The sequence below is a fragment of the Thamnophis elegans genome, chromosome 7 (genome assembly GCF_009769535.1).
Source record: "Thamnophis elegans isolate rThaEle1 chromosome 7, rThaEle1.pri, whole genome shotgun sequence".
In the NCBI taxonomy this organism is placed as follows: domain Eukaryota; kingdom Metazoa; phylum Chordata; class Lepidosauria; order Squamata; family Colubridae; genus Thamnophis; species Thamnophis elegans.
The window spans coordinates 74558439-74574544 of NC_045547.1; the positions used below are offsets into that span (position 1 = coordinate 74558439).

Here is a 16106-nt window from a genome sequence, read left to right on the forward strand (position 1 = left end):
TCCCCCTTTAATATTCACTGTAACCTGCCCTTCTCAGGTATTCATCCCAATCAATGTACTGTCCCGGCTTGGAAAAATACCATGCTTGAATTCATCTCTATCATCAGTTGGAGGAATGCTATCTTCCATTTCTATGTTTTGTTTTCTCTAACACAAAGATGATGAGATTTCAGTACTGGCCAATGAGAACACCCATAGCTCCCAGTTTCGAGAGACAAAAATGTAAAATCAGTTTTGAAATTTGTTTGAGAAAAGAAAATGTAATTGGGGGAACAGTCTCTGGACAAGAGATTAAGTCATTGACAGTTTCTATGGAAATTCTCGGTCATCCAGGTCAAGGATGTCCCAAAGGTGCTTTTTCAAGAGGCAACTGGACTTTCTTGGTTTTTCTTGGAAGACGTTTTGCTTCTCATCCAAGAAGCTTCTTCAGCTCTACTGAAGCTTCTTTGGATGAGAAGCAAAACGCCTTTAAAGAAAAACCACAAAGTCCAGTTGCCTCTTGAAAAAGTACCTTTGGGATAACATTGGCAGATTCCAAGCCATGGAGTATGCCTCCTTTGCATCTTTTAAGACAGTTATTACTTCAATAAGATATGGGCACCCAGATTCTTATGCTCAAAAGATGAAGGTCCCCCTGTTCTGACCTAGGCTTCCCAAAAACACGGAGCCGACTCCTCGTCCCGATAAAACCCCTTTTATTTAGGTTAAAGGGAATTCCTCTTCAGCAAAGTCCCAGCCACGAGTCTGTCAAGAGATTTCACAACTACAGGCCTTTATCAGACTTGGAGAGCTGCCAGGCTGATATCTTCCAAACTCCACGCTGTAGCAGCAATTACTTGGCAAGAAGTCAGGAACAGAAATCTTCACCCTCATGAATTGAACTAATTGTCTCCTGCAAACTCCACTCCCCTTTTGCTCCTCTTTTATTTCCTATGGGAGGGGCCATCCACCCTCCACCTGTGGCTTTACTCCTGAGTCAACCCTTGTTCCTTAGCTGTTCCCTTTTCGTGACAGCTGTGCATGCACACCCTGGGAACAGGCTCCAGCTGTTCTTCTGCCCCACTGATCTCCGACTCTGATAATTGTCAGACTGCCCTGTCCCCCTCCCTGCCTCCGACACAGAGCCCTCATCAGAGCCTTCTCCAGACTCCAGGACTGGCCCCAACCTCCTCACTGTCCGAATCTGCTGCCAGATCTGCTGGCGGGCCACCACACCCTCTTCTGCACAGGCAAATGAAACATATCATCACTTACTTAATGGTTTAATATGCCCCTTTCCCTGCCCAGACATCCTTCCACCCAGCAACATGAAAACCCGTCACCGGGACATTGCTCCCAAAGCCAGCTCAGATTTGGCTTGATTCGATGCAGCCTAGAATTCCCAGGGACATTGGGTTGGGAACCAGATTGGGAAAGGTCAAACCTGCCCCCCCCCCCCAATAGATGTTCATGGAAGAAACACCATTCCTTCCATAGGAGAAACATTAAGTTCTCTTGACAATTACACAGAGAAGGGAATGCATGGAAACAAGAAAAGGCGCAGAACGCTCTCTCGAGGGATTGAATCCAGTGTAAACATTGCTGTTTTCTTCCAAGGTGATTCAAAGAATTACGATGATGATCGCTTGCCCCAACACGGTTCCATATGCAGACTGGAAAGTGGTTGAAGGATATCGCTGTGGGCATCTCGTCTTCTTGCTGTCATCCGTCTTTGAGCTGGCTACCAAACTTTTCCTTCCACAAGTTTTGGGGCCTGGACGTTTGATAGTGTGCCACATTTTTCTTCTTCTTCTTTTTGTTTTATGTACATAAAAAAAGAACAGTTTGCTATTCTAGTGTGGTGCAATTTTTTTTTTTCATTTGAAATCGTTTTGGTAACTTGGATTGTTATTGGGAAACTCCTCTGAAAACCCCGTTTGAAACGGTAGCAGATGCGTATTTAATAAACATTGCACGACGTTGCTTACAGAAGAAGCATTTTAATTTTTTTTTAATTTGGAAAGTCTGTTCTAATCATCAGGAAAAGATTTAGCTGTAATTCTGAAAGTCCCTAGCTTCTGTTTGCTCTTCTTTGGGAAATGTTCAGTTTCGATTGATTTATTCGCAGAATCTAAACCATCTTTTATTAAAAATGAATACATATTAAATGCAATAAAACTGCATTCATATTTTATTGTATAACAACTCTAATCAAGAATTAACAGCCAAGAGCGCACCTCAAGTTGTTGGGCTTTAACACGCCAAAGATATATATTTAGAAAAACATACTTGTTAGAAGTTCATGTTTCTAACAAAAATGTGTATCACCTAAATTGGTTATATATCCTTTGGCGGCAGTATAATAAAAGCTAGTTTTCTTCTAGCAGAATATTGTTACACCCGTTTTCTTACTTTGTAAATTCAGCCTCAGTTGCTCAAGACAAACTCACTCCATAGTTCTTGTCAATAAAATTCCCTATAGCCATTTTAAAGAACGAAAACAAATTTTTCAATGTTACATTACCTATTCCAAGTTTTCGCAAAGCTGAACATATCTGATTTATGCTAAGACACTGGCTCTTAACTGGGCTTGCTACATATAAATTTGGGACTGTCAAGAGTTTTGGGAAGGCTAATCCAACCCCCTGGAACAATCCTTACGAACAAATTACTCTTGGGTGCTCAGTGGGTCACCAACCTTGAAATAAAGAAACTTGGATGCAGTTGAAACTTTCATTGCTGAGTTCCTTTGGCACACGAGGCAATCCTGAGACACAGAGAGAGAGAAAGCAGTAATGTGCAAACTCCTAGACAGGAAGAGAAATTCCCTATGGCAGGTCAGATCTCTGTGGCGTTTCTTTCGTGAACTTCTGTTTCCCTGCAAACACCACAAGCTCACGAAAGAAAAAGATCTTACCTCTTGCCGCATTGCCAGTGTTGGGATGCCCCGCCTCCCACCCGCCAGCTGGTCTTTGGGTCTGTGTTGCACATGCACATGTCCGCATGTACACGCACCTTTCAGTTTGGGCATGCGCGCACATGCAGTTTGGTCACTCGGTGTCTAAAAGGTTCACCCATCGGACTTGTGTGCTACTTCCATTTAGTGCAATATGCATCCACTAGCATTGAATCAGTCTCGAAGGTTCTCCATCATGATGAATCAATAGCCATATCTTGATAGAAGCAGATCCCGGATTCCTAAAAGCGTATCTTCCTTTATTCCAAATTGGGCATTAAAAAAACAAACTGCTGGATTGTGTGTGTGTCCCCCCCTAGGGGGGGGGAGTTCCTTAAGAATGTTTTAAGTGTAACAAAAGGGGGTTAATTTGAGGTCTTAAGTACAGAATAGGGAAGGTAGGATGGTATTTAAGTTGTTTCTTGAAAACTCAGCAGAAGATGCTCTGGTACGATATGTATTTTCCTTTGTTGAAAATAAGGTGTTTTCATCGTTTGAGTTGGTTTTTTGTTTTTGTTTTTGCCTTGCATTGAATTTCCTTCTCTGAACGGTGTATGAACATGACTTGACATATTTATTAATAAACATGCAAAATATAACCTGATACAGCATCTGCCTTCTTTCTTCCGGGTGATCTCTGTTTTCGTGTTGCAAGAGAACGGCTTTGGCGAAATGGCCCAGGATTTGGAAGTCCCATTTTTCCCACTAACTTTTCACTCGTAAACTAGCGTTTCCTCAGTGAACTAGAGCTGAGCTCTGATGTCCTCTCTAGAGATGCTGAGGGGTATTTCCACCGTTGAGTGATGATCTATGTGTGATAAATTAAGTAAGCACGAATGATACACCGGTGAAATCATGCTGTCAGTTGATACTACAGTTCTCTTAAATGAAAATAGCCTGTACTGAGAGAAGATAATGTAACCAACAAATGCATGTAATCGGGTGAAATCCAATTACCTTTGCTACTGGTTCAGTAGCAATGTGAGCGCGCGCCAGTGGTGAAATTCAAAATGTTTTACTGCCAGTTCTGTGGGCGTGGCTTGGTGGGCATGGCAGGGGAAGGATGCTGCAATATCTCCATTCCCTCCTCACTCCAGGGAAAGGATACTGCAAAATCTCCATTCCCTCCTCACTCCAGGGGAAGGATACTGCAAAATCTCCATTCCCTCCTCACTCCAGGGGAAGGATACTGCAAAATCTCCATTCCCTCCTCACTCCAGGGGAAGGATGCTGCAAAATCTCCATTCCCACCCCACTTTGGAGCCAGCCAGAGGTGGTATTTGCCAGTTCTCCGAACTACTCAAAATTTCCACTACCAGTTTTCTAGAACCTGTCCGAACCTGCTGAATTTCACCCCCCGACGTGCGTGTACCTCTCATGCATGTGCAGAGTGTCAAAAAGGTAAGCAAACAGTGTGTGTGTGGGGGGAGAAATCTGCTGTACTGCACAATTTATATTAGGTAGAAAGCAGGAAATCCTGCTTTCTAGCTAATATAAATCACGCGTCACAGCTGATTGTCGGAACATTTATTTTACTACCGGTTGGGCGAACTAGTAGCATTTTTACTATTGGTTCAGGTGAGCCGGTCCGAACCAGTAGCATTTTACCCCTGCATGTAATATGGAAATCCTGGGAGTGGTAAACTAAAGATATAAAAGTGTGTTGCTGTTGAGAGAGTAGTTTTTCTTACATAACGTAACAATTTTCTGATTAGGAGGGGGAGTAAGCTTGGATTTAAAGTATTCCCCTGGTCAGTGATCACGCCAGTTGTCAGTTGCCTCTTTGCATCAGCCAACAGAACCAGCAAAGTGTTGGGGTGCATTGTTGATGCTTTTCCTCATGTAGAAACTCTCAGGTTTCTAAAAGATGCCCTAATTAATTAATGAGCCTCAAGCCAAATTTCAAAAGAAAACCAGTCATTTACGAGTTTTATGGTTTATGAGTTGACAGAAACACCCTGTTCTGTACGATTAATTTTAGAGATGAATCCAACGCCGACGTCATTAAAGGCAGGCTTCCTACTCCAGGAGTCCATAAATACAGCAGCTGAATGAAGATTCCGGGAGAATTTCAATATAGGCCTCCTCCCCCCCAAAATAGGTAGTCCCCGACTTTACGACTACAATTGAGCCCAACATTTCCCAACGGCTAAGCAAGAGAGCTGTTAAGTGGGTTTTGCCCCATTTTTACGACCTTTCTTGACACAGTTGTTAAGTGAATCACTGTGGTTGTTAACGTTGGTCACACAAGGGAATTTTGATCATGTGACCAAAAATGGCCGTAAGTCGCTTCTTTCACTGCCATTATAACTTGAAATGGTCACTAAATGAATTTAAATTTTGGACCTATGAAGGGAAATGTAGCAGCGGTTCTGCTGTCCCCTTTTTCCAGCGCACAATATCTTGTGTAGCATACGGAATTGTGAGAGGAATAAAAAACTTGAGTTTCTACATTGGTAGAAAAAAATGGATGTTTAAAATTAGGCTGGGGAAAAAAAACAAGGATCCCTGCTATTGCGGTCCTTTGACAGTATCCTCTTCACTTCTGCGTGTCGGCTTCATTATTTTATTTTATTGAATTTAAGTTCTGCCCTTTCATATTCTCTGTCCCTCTGCAAAGGGGTCACAGGCCCGTCTCCTGCATGGATTTTCGGAGGAAGAAGCAGAGTTATCACCTCTCCAAGAACCAAAGGCACAACATAAACTCTGCCTTTGGGTGTTTTCTCGTGTGTGGTGTGTGTATGTGTGTGTGTGTGGTGTGGTGTGGTGTGTGTGTGTGTGTGTGTAGAACAGCAGAGAACCACTGATACTACTACATTTTGAGCGGCATGTTTTGAAGTTCAGGATGGTAAATGGTATATCGTTTAGATACAATTTATTCCTGTTGCTTGTGCTTTACATTCCCTCTGTAGTGATTGGAAGCATGGAATGGAATCTCTCTGATTAATCCCCAACACACACACACACACACACACACACACACACACACGTACACACACACACACGGGATCCTCCAAGTTTCACAACCAGTTCGGTGATCGCACGATTTGCTGTGCACATTTTGAGGAAATCTTCACTTCCGGGTTTCTTCGGAGGAGTAACACAGCTGATTCACACGGCTACCTGCTCTGCCGCGTGAACCAGTTGAGAAGATAAAAGTAGAAAAATAGCGCGGGCGGGTGGGTGGAGCCCATCTGATCGTCGGGGCAAACCAGTTCGCACCCAGCTGATTGTTGGAGCTACCGGTCTGCCCAAACCGGTGGAATCCCACCCCTGCACACACACCAACAACCCAAGAGCATCAAAAATGTCCTCTCCTTTTTGCATTCCTGCTTAACCTGTCCGTGTCGGAGAGTGGGGGAGCTAGAAATGAAATCATGCTTTGTGATCTTGGATCATGGAAATTGTTGGGCGCTTCCTGGGCAAATGTCCTTGATAGATGGTTGTGGAGGATGTCAGTTTCATAGACACAGTCCAGGCCTCTGCATAACAGCACATGCAGGGTCTCAATTGCAGGCATTATTTGTGTACCTTGAATATTAAGACGCAAAGACATAACACATGAAAACGTGCACATGGAACAGCTTGCAGTCCACAGGGTAATAATCCTCATCCAGAGTTAGCAAACACATCCAGAACCTGAAAAAGTCTGCTGTCTTGTCTGGTTTTGAGATGCTGACTAGCCAAATTAAAGAAGGCTGTCTACTAAAGTGGCATTCATACAATGGTTGTGCAAAGAGCATGTGTCTTAAAGTCTCTCTCAGCTCCCGTCGGCACATGTTTCTTAGGAAACCTGGCTTCTTCTTCTTTTTTTGGTTTGAAACGTTTCGCGGCTTATCCAAGTCGCTTCCGAACTGCGAAACGTTTCAAAGCAAAAAGGGAAAAAGCAAGCCACAATTCCTTTTCCAGACAACTCCACCTGGATGACTGCAAATCTTCGTATAGGTGTGTTTCTTGGGGGAAAATACAGCAGCGGCGAGCACAAACTCTGTTTTCAGTCACCTTTCAATCAAAACTTTAGTAAAAACAAACATCAAGTCTGCTTAACAGAGGCTGATTCGTTAAAGACAATAAGGATGGGCAACTTTGTGTGTCACTGCTTCATTTGTTAAGGGAAATTTAGGAAAACAGCTGCATTATTTATTTTTTTTTGCCTTAAGGTGATGAGAACTTGCAAGGCAAGAAAAGAGCTGATTGTCTATATTGCCAAAATTAAATTTTACCATTTAATCTCTCTGGAATACACTCATGGGGCTTCTGTGGGTGCATGCACACGCACACAAAAGCCACGCACATGCACACACACGCAGTTTTGTTAATTTTCGTCCATACCGGAGCTGAACAGTATTGTGAAATTTCAGATTTACAGGGAATTGTTTTTATAGAAAATTGGGGAAAAAAAGGAATGGGGGAAAAAAAATTCATCGAAGAGAGTCAAGATACTTCAATAATCTCCATGCTGCCTGAGAAGCTGGATTGGCTCCCCATTTTCCCAAGTTCCTCTCGGGACCTGTTCTCCGACATGATACTTCCCCCAAATTCCATCTGGCAACTCCTCCGCTTGAACTGCTTCTCAAAGGAACTCTCCTCGTGCCAGCTCCGCCGGGAGTCCCCTCGCTCCCCGTGTTTTTCTCTCCGGCGCACCGCGTACGTCGGCTCACACCCCGTGGGCAGCTGGCTGCAGCTGAAGGCCGAATAAGTGGCGCTCCTCCCGTAGACGGCTGAAGCAGAATAAATATGGGAGGGATCAGCGGTGAGATACCAGCCGCCGGTTAAGGAAGCTGCGGAGGTTTGAGGAGATAAGATGTCCGAATGCCAGCCTTTGAGACCCAGCCCAGCTGCAGACTTGGCCAGATGTTGCTGACTGGCCGAAAGGCCGAAGAGGAAGTTGGTTCTGTAATTGTCTTCCATGCTGCCGCTTCGATGCAATGGATACAAGGACGACCTCTGAGCAGGACACGTGGCCCTTCCTGAATGCTGCCGCTTGTTCTGGCTGTCCGGCGGCCAGCCCTGGTGGGACTTCTCCGGCAGCTTGGTGTGTTCCTTATCGGGACTGCCCTCGGGCGTCTGTTCTGAAACTTCCTGAACAGGGGAGAACTGGCATAATTTGCTGCCCGCTTCCAAAGTGGCCGAATGCTTGTAGAACTCCAACGTGTCTTCCAAGGATGGGTACCCGGGTCCTGAAGCGGTAAGGCAAGCGTTGCCCGCGGCGCAAGAGACTGACTTGATATCCAAGGAAAACGACCGCTTCAATCGGTTGCTGTCTTCAACTTTATCGGAGGAGACGTTTAACCCAGTTCGGCTTTGCATCAAGGAGCCGCCCTCTGCAGATGGCGAGAGAGGGGGAGCCGGGGGGGTTCCTGGCTCCCGGGGTTTCTGCTCCACGTTCTCTGAGGTAGAGGAAGCACAGAGCTGAGAAGGGCCCCTCAGGACTCCACCGCCTGCTCCATGGTTGCTGCCATTTTCCAAATGCAAAAGCTTGAGTTTGCTAACAAGTCCACTCGTGCCCCCCTGATTCTTGATCTTCTTTTCAAAGTCCAGAAGTTGACCGAGAAAGTTGAAGTTAGGAGAAATGGTTGGCCTCTTCTCTTTCACAAACCTAGAATGGGATTTCAAAATGAAAAAGGGGAACTCAGCCAATTGACTTTGAACTCAAGGCTTGAATTGTGCAAGTACAAAATAGGTTGGCTAGCTAGGCTGTAAAGCATTACTTTCCCAGGTAAGTTAAGGTCACCCGTTGCGCAAAATACACACCACTCTTGGATGAAAGCAAAGTCACCTTTGACTGGCCACATATGTTCTGCTCCCTTAAAGAATGATCTTGTACTTCCACGCGTAGCTGCTCTGCTCTTATGGCAATCCTTTTCTGAAATCACTATTTTATGAATTCTTTAACATATATCCCAATCTATCATCTATCTACTATTATCTGTACCTATCCATCTTTCTCTATTGTCTATATCTCTGCCATCTCTATGAATCTATATATCTATCTGTCTATCATCTATCTCTGTCTGTCTGTCTATCTATCCTTATCTGTCTGATTGTATTATCTCTCTAATTATATCTATCATCTATTATCTATCTATTGTCTGTTTCTATATCTATCTAAATATATAATCTATGTCTGTCTGTCTGTCTCTCTGTATATTATCTAATATCTGTCTATTATCTCTGTCTGGCTAATTATATCTGTCTGTCTGTCTGTCTGTCTACCTACCTACCTATCATATAATTATATCTGTATCTAGTATCTCTGTCTATCTAATTATATCTATTATCTATTGTCTGTCTGTCTCTGTATCTATCTAATTATACATATCATCTTATTCTCTCTCTCTCTCCCTCCCTTCTTTATCTATCTCTATCTATCTATCTATCTATCTATCTATCTATCTATCTATCTATCTATCTTTTCCTACCTTGCTACCTACCTACCTAAATCCATTCATCCTTTTCTACCGGTGTGCATTGGGAAATACCACATATCATTATGGCATGACGGATCATTGATTTTACAAACTTTTTGTAAATTCCAATGACCCAAGAAGGATGAGGAATTACTGCAGAAAAGGGAAATCTGGCCCCTTGACTCTAAAAATCCAAATGTATTACACTATATATAATCTGGGCAAAAATACTGTACGCTTTATTAAAACCAGAAAGAATTTCACAGCTGGTTAAGTTTTTGTCTCCAATCAGCATGGTTTAGTTTGGTTTTTAAATTGTTCCAGAGAATAATTTAAGCTGTAAAGAGAGATTTTTTTTTCCTCTTGGATTTTCCCCACGTTGTTATTTTTAGTGCTATCAAAATTGATGTTACATTTATCAATGGTGCCATGGATGATTTCAAAAGTTTTCATTCATATAAGCCAAATAAATTCAAGCGGATTGCAGTGGGATACAGGTGGTGTGGTCCACCAGCTACCAACAGAACTGGTGGGAGACTCGGATGATGAGGAGTTTGGGGAGGAACTTGGGCCAGTTCTGAAGTCTGGGGAAGGCTCTGATGGATGCTTTGCATTGGACGCAGAGATAGACCCAGGGCCATCTGACATTTTCTAGCCACCGGAGAGGTAGCTGCCTTTGAAGGCTGATATGAGTGAGGAAGCTGGGGCCTGTTCCAGATGCACGTATGCGCAGAGCTGTTAGGAGAGGTGAGCAACGGAGGACAAGGAGTCAACTTGGGAAGCAAAGAACATGTGGACGCTGAATGGCCCCTCCCTGGCTGGGGAATAAATAGGAGAAAAGGGGAGTGGCTGTCATAGGAGACAACTGTTCGTATTTCTGAAGGTAACACTGCTATCATGTCATCCCTGGTTCCTGGGTTGGACTGGAAGACCTCCAAGGTCCTTTCCAGCCCTCCGATTCTATTCTATTCTGGAGGCAAGTTGTTCCACTGATTACATCTTCAGCCACTGACCTGCCCTGACCCCATGGAAGCCATTTTCCCCAACCATGATGCTGGAAATAGTTAAGTCCCAACCTCCCCGGCTGAGTATCTTCAGGATGAAAAGAAACTCTTCCCCTTCCTTACCTGTAGGCCTCATCTAAGGACATATCCATCCTTTTCATTATATAGGCAATGGCAATCGTGGCCGAGCGGGAGATTCCGGCTAAACAGTGGACTAAGACGCAACCGTTTGAAGCTTTGGCTTTTTCTGTGGCAAGCAAAGAGAAACAAAAATCGGTCTCTGCTCTAAAAAGGAGGAAAATCAGAAGTTCCCCTGCACGTAAGATCATCAGACACATCTTTGTGGGTGGGGAAAGCCGAGAGACAGACTATCAATTATCAATTGAAACACTGACTTAAAATAACTGTATTTTAATGTCAACGGTTAGAGTCAGTTGCATCTTGCATCAAATCACGAGGTCCCCGTCCCCCCAAGATGTGTTTCAAATGTCTATATTATTATAGCAATAGCAGTTAGCAATAGCAGTTAGACTTATATACCGCTTCATAGGGCTTTCAGCCCTCTCTAAGCGGTTTACAGAGTCAGCATATTGCCCCCAACAATCCGGATCCTCATTTTACCCACCTCGGAAGGATGGAAGGCTGAGTCAACCCTGAGCCGGTGAGATTTGAACAGCTGAACTGCAGAACTGCAGTCAGCTGAAGTAGCCTGCAGTGCTGCATTTAACCACTGCGCCACCTCGGCTGTTACGAACCAGCTGATAACCCGGCATTGACTGGAACAAATAACCCTTAGCAGAGGGAGCCCCCTTGTGGAGTACTGTGAAGCTGTTACCATGGCAACTCTACTGTGCTGAACAGTAGAAGCCATTTAAGGCACAAGAGGCTGTATCTTAACAACTTGAATCCAAAATGCACACTATTATTGTCAAAAGTACTATGATTTGACACTATAGATATAATTCATTCCTTTTCATTTCAGTGGCTCAGGCATTCCAGAGTTATGCTGGAACACACACACACACACACACACACACACACACACGCATACACACCCAGGGGTGTTAGGGGTGTCTTACCCCCACAGCAAGGAGCAAAACTGGGGAGGTGAAAGCAAAGGGGGCAATTAACACAGGCAGTGATTAAAGATTACATACAATACTGTATAGAAAGCTAATCCAGGCCCTTGGGAGTATTGAAAGGTTGGCTAGCCCATCTTACTCAACCATGTTTCCTCTGCAGCTAATAGCTTTGTAAAACAGAATACAAAATAACAGAGTTGGAAGGGACCTTGGAGGTCTTCTAGTTCAACCCTGTCCAATTCTTAAAAGCCTCAGCACCCATAGTGTCTGAAAGCAAGCCATTCCACTGATTAATTGTTCCCACTATCAGGAAATTTGTCCTTTGTTCTATGTGGGATCTCTCTTTAATGATCTTCCATTTGTTGCTTCTTGTCCTGTACTTTGGAGAATAGGTTGACCCACTCTTTTCTGTGGAGCCCATCAAATATTGGAAGACTGCTAGGTCTCTCCTAATCCTTCCCTTTGTTAGACCAGACCAGGGGCAAGCAACCCAACTCTGGAGCCGCATGTGGCTCTTTCATCCCTCTGCTGTGGCTCCCTGTCGCTCAAAATGTGTGTCGCAACCGTCAATGTGTGACACCCATTGGCACGCAATTTATTGAGCTTTTCGACCCCCGGTAGGTTTTGTGGCTCCCAGTGTTCTCTTTTCTGGGAAATGGATCCAAATGGCTCTTTAAGTGTTTAAGGTTGCCGACTCCTGGACTAGACATACTCGGTTCCTGCAACCATTTACAAATGACTTGTATATGTATATAGGGCTACCTGCATACTTTCACTGTAGAGGTTATATAAGGCAACATACTCGTCATTTTAGACAGAAACGTCATCCAGAACATAGCAGCCTGGACGTATTGTTTGTGCTTCACCCCAAATTTAACCCTCTCAAGCCTCAAAAGTCTCAGCAAATCTCCCTCCAGAGGGATGATGGGAACACAGTCTAGACCAGGGCTGTCAAACTCACATCATGTTGTTGGAATGATATTCCCCCCCCTTTGTTAAACCAGGGGTGGGCATGACCAGTGCGTGGTGCAAAGGGGTGGGATTCACTTACTTTCCCTGCTGGTTCGCAAATGTCAGTGCGTGTGCATCCATGCATGGGCTTGGCCTTCCGTGCATGTACATGCATGCACGCAGCTTAAAAACATCCCCAAATAGTAAGGCATAGAGCCAGGGCGGGGTGGGGGGGGGGAGAGGCACCTGCAATTTCCACTACCGGCTCTAAACCGGCTGAATACCACCTCTGGTGATGCATCAGGCCCACAGGCCACGAATGTGACACACCTATTCTAGGCTGAATGTCCTGTTTATCCAGGAGTATTTGCAGGGTATGGTAGAAAAAGAAAATCAAGATGTTTGACACCTTTTTGCTCATTCTTCTACACCACTTTAACAAGTTGGCTATAAAAACATCCCTGAGAAAAATAGCTGAAATTGGAGAAGAAGGAACTTATCATGTTCAAAAAGTAATCCATGGCACTTCCTAAAAACCAAGCATGTTTTCCCCATGATTGTGTGTCAACGCAGCATTTATACAAAGCAGTCACATGGGAAAGACAGTACGCATTGGCAACTAGGGTGCCACTCTACACTCCTGTGTACTCCAACCCTTAATAATTGGGACATGCTTACTCTCTGCTACACCAGGAGCATCTTCAGGAAGGAATCAGAAAGTCAGGATGGCAGCTACCATGGCCCAATTCACACCCTTAAAAATTGAGTTGTGGCTTTGGTTATGTAGTTGCAACCCTTGATTTTTGACCTTCCCTGGATGTTTCTGTTGTTGCTCAGGTGGGAACTCTTTCTCCCGAAAACAGTGGATGGAAATACATTCCTGGAGTTGTAAAGAAACCCCTGGTTAACTCAAACCTTTACCTATGAAGTCCACAGACTTGTCCAGCCAAGGAAAGATTTTCTCACAGAAGCTATCATTCACCGGCACCCTTAAGAAGTGGGACTCTGGGATGAAGTCAGGTTTAGGACAGGTATTGCTGGCATTTAACACGTAGCCAATCTCATTCTGTTGCATGAGCTCCTGTGAAAAGAAGTTGTATTTATACATAATGTTGATTTCCACATGGCTCACATCCCTACTCTCCCCTGATGGGAAATTTTATAATGCCTTTCCAAAACAACGCCTGCCCAGTTTAATAAATCCAATTTTCTACGTTTTAAAAGATCTTTAGCTTTTCTCCCCTTGGTTCCTTTCTTTTGGGTCTAGGATTTTTTTCTCTATGGTTGTTTGCAACTGTAAGAAATAGTTCTAAGAGTCTCTTTTCCTGGATTTTCCTCTTTCTTTTTTTCTTTTAAAGTTATGGTCTAAGTAAAAAAATAATCTTATTACCCAGCTCCAGTCACTGTTCATTTACACTGCTCCTGCACATTCCTTTGTTGTCTCGGCTGTCCCAGCTTCATGGCCGCCATGATGGCTGATTATTTTCCTCATTGTAGGTGAGAGGGAAGAAGCCCTGGATCAAGCAGGAGAGTTGCTGCTCTCTGAGACCTGCAGGGCACCACTCTTTTCTTCACCAACCCTTCAGGGTGGCTTTAGCTCCTTTTGGAGCCCTCCAACAGGGAGAACTCAGTGTGGGAGCGCGGAGACCCGCCTCTCATCTCTGATCTTGCCGCAACATCAGCCGGAAGTACCTAACTGCCCCCTTCTTAAAGCCTTCCAAAAAGACAATCTGAGTTAGGGCCAAATGAACATGGAAAGAGTAGGGGGAGATAATTCCTAAGGGCAGCATCACTGATAGGATTAGCAGGTCATATAAAATTATACTGTCACCATCCAAAGTGTGTTCACCTTTCTCGAGTGAGTGGGGCAACACATCCTACATGGTCCAGTGCTGTATCTCTTTTTTGAGCTTTCATTATCTATAACAGAGGTGTTAAACTCAAGGTCCGCGGGTCAGATCCAGCCCAAGTGGTGCTTAAATCTGGCCGGCGGGGCTGGCGTGGAAATAACAAAATAACAAAAGACCAGCCCATGGTGCCTCTAGGAACCAAAACCCTCATGCAGTCCCCCGTACCTTGTTTTGGCCAGCAAAGTGCTACAGGAGGCCATCCAAGGTGAAAATGGGGCATGGGGGGGGGGCTTGTATTCCCCCGTGCCTCATTTTGGCTGGTAGGGCGCTACAAGAGGTGACTGTTCCATCCCATCTCCCCCTCCCCTACCAGCCCATGGAGGAGAACTACAATGCTGATACGACCCCTTGATGAAATCCAGTTTGACACCCCTGATCTATAATCATGGATAATCAATTTAGAGCCCTTAGGAAGCCTTGCCCTGCCCTGTTTGCTATGGGGCTCCAGTGCCCCATGATCTTCCCCTTCCAATCTCATTTCCTGCCTACCTTGTTGAGGACGTCTCTTTGACACCCCAGATACAGGTGGGGGAGAATCCGGGTGGGGCCCGTGTTGGAAACCGGTAAGCAAGGCTGAGAAATGCAGGAAGGCACCAGGATAGATTTCCCTTCGCAAAGGCCCGGGAAACAATTGGAAAATTCAGCAAATCCACCTGAAAGAAAGAAAGTGTGCAGGTTTCCAATTTTCGTTCCAAATAATAGCAGCAACATCCACCTCAAATCACTTCCCTAATTTGCTAATGAATTTCGGTGTGCTTCAGTGTTCTCCAACACATTTTTTTTTGCTTTTATCTTCAGAGCAGCTGAAAAAGTGAAACACATAGGATTCGTTCTCCAGAGAATCACTTCCACATCAAGAAAGAGCAAAATCTTCCCAACCACAAATAAAAGTTCTTGCTACTTCAACAAGAACTTCTTGAAAAGTCCTTCTGACTACAAAATTCACTGCTTCACACAATTCAAGGAGACTTTGGTTCTCTCCTCCTTTTGACAGTTTGTCTCTCAACAATCAGCTTCCCAAATCCTTCACAACTGTACAACATGTTTTTGATATGCAATAGCAAGAGTACCACTTCACAGTGCTTTATGGCCCTCTCTATATGGTTTACAGAGTCAGCCTATTGGCCCCAACAATCTGGGTCCTCATTTTACCCACCTCGGGAGGATGGAAGGCTGAGTCAATCTTGAGCCTCGTAAGATTCGAACTGCCAAATTGCAGGCAGCCAGCAGAAGTAGCTTATAGTACTGCCCCTAACCACTGCGCCACCATGGCTTAATAATATGCACATTGCAAGTTCCATTCATCAACAGAACTAGTATTCAGTACTGTCAATTCTATTATGATGTCACTAGGCATATGACACACGTTATGTACATTTTTGGTGACCACAATGTTATTATCGCTTATTCCTTGCATCTATGGTATGCATGACTATGTAGAGTTATTTCTTTGTGCCCCAATTTTCTTACATTTAAGAAGTCTACTGGGAACCAGCTCAGACTTAGAGGCAAATATTTACAAAACAAGTATGGGACTGACAGCCTTGAACTACTATTCCAGTGTTGGCAAACCTTTTCGGCACTGAGTGCTGAAATGGGGGTGCATGCGTGTGCCAGAAACCGGGAGAACAGCCGCCTAGTGCGCATGCATGTGCTGGAAAGATGATCTCCCAGTTTCTAGCGTGCATGCATATGCGAAGACCAGCTGGGCGGTGCGCATGTACATGCTGGAAACTGAAATATCATCTTCCTGGTGCGCACATGTGCACCAGGCGGCTGCTTTTCCAGTTTACGACGCTCCCACGCGTGTGAAA

At 44.5% G+C, this 16106-nt stretch overlaps 2 protein-coding genes across 2 annotated transcripts in view; one reads left to right on the forward strand and one right to left on the reverse strand.

Annotated features, from left to right (window-relative positions):
* Positions 1-2468, forward strand: part of BORCS5 (BLOC-1 related complex subunit 5) — a 33361-nt gene extending 30893 nt beyond the window's left edge. Inside the window, exon 5 of the transcript XR_004255748.1 lies at positions 1597-2468. The gene's annotated coding sequence lies outside the window, so the exon portion shown is untranslated. The remainder of the gene's footprint in view (positions 1-1596) is intronic.
* A 3325-nt stretch (positions 2469-5793) lies between these two features.
* Positions 5794-16106, reverse strand: part of DUSP16 (dual specificity phosphatase 16) — a 65650-nt gene continuing 55337 nt past the window's right edge. Inside the window, exons 4-7 of the mRNA XM_032220912.1 lie at positions 14782-14945; positions 13304-13463; positions 10473-10596; positions 5794-8534 (exon numbers count right to left, since the gene is read on the reverse strand). Of these exons, the coding sequence (XP_032076803.1) occupies positions 7370-8534; positions 10473-10596; positions 13304-13463; positions 14782-14945 (1613 nt within the window). The 3' untranslated portion in view covers positions 5794-7369. The remainder of the gene's footprint in view (positions 8535-10472; positions 10597-13303; positions 13464-14781; positions 14946-16106) is intronic.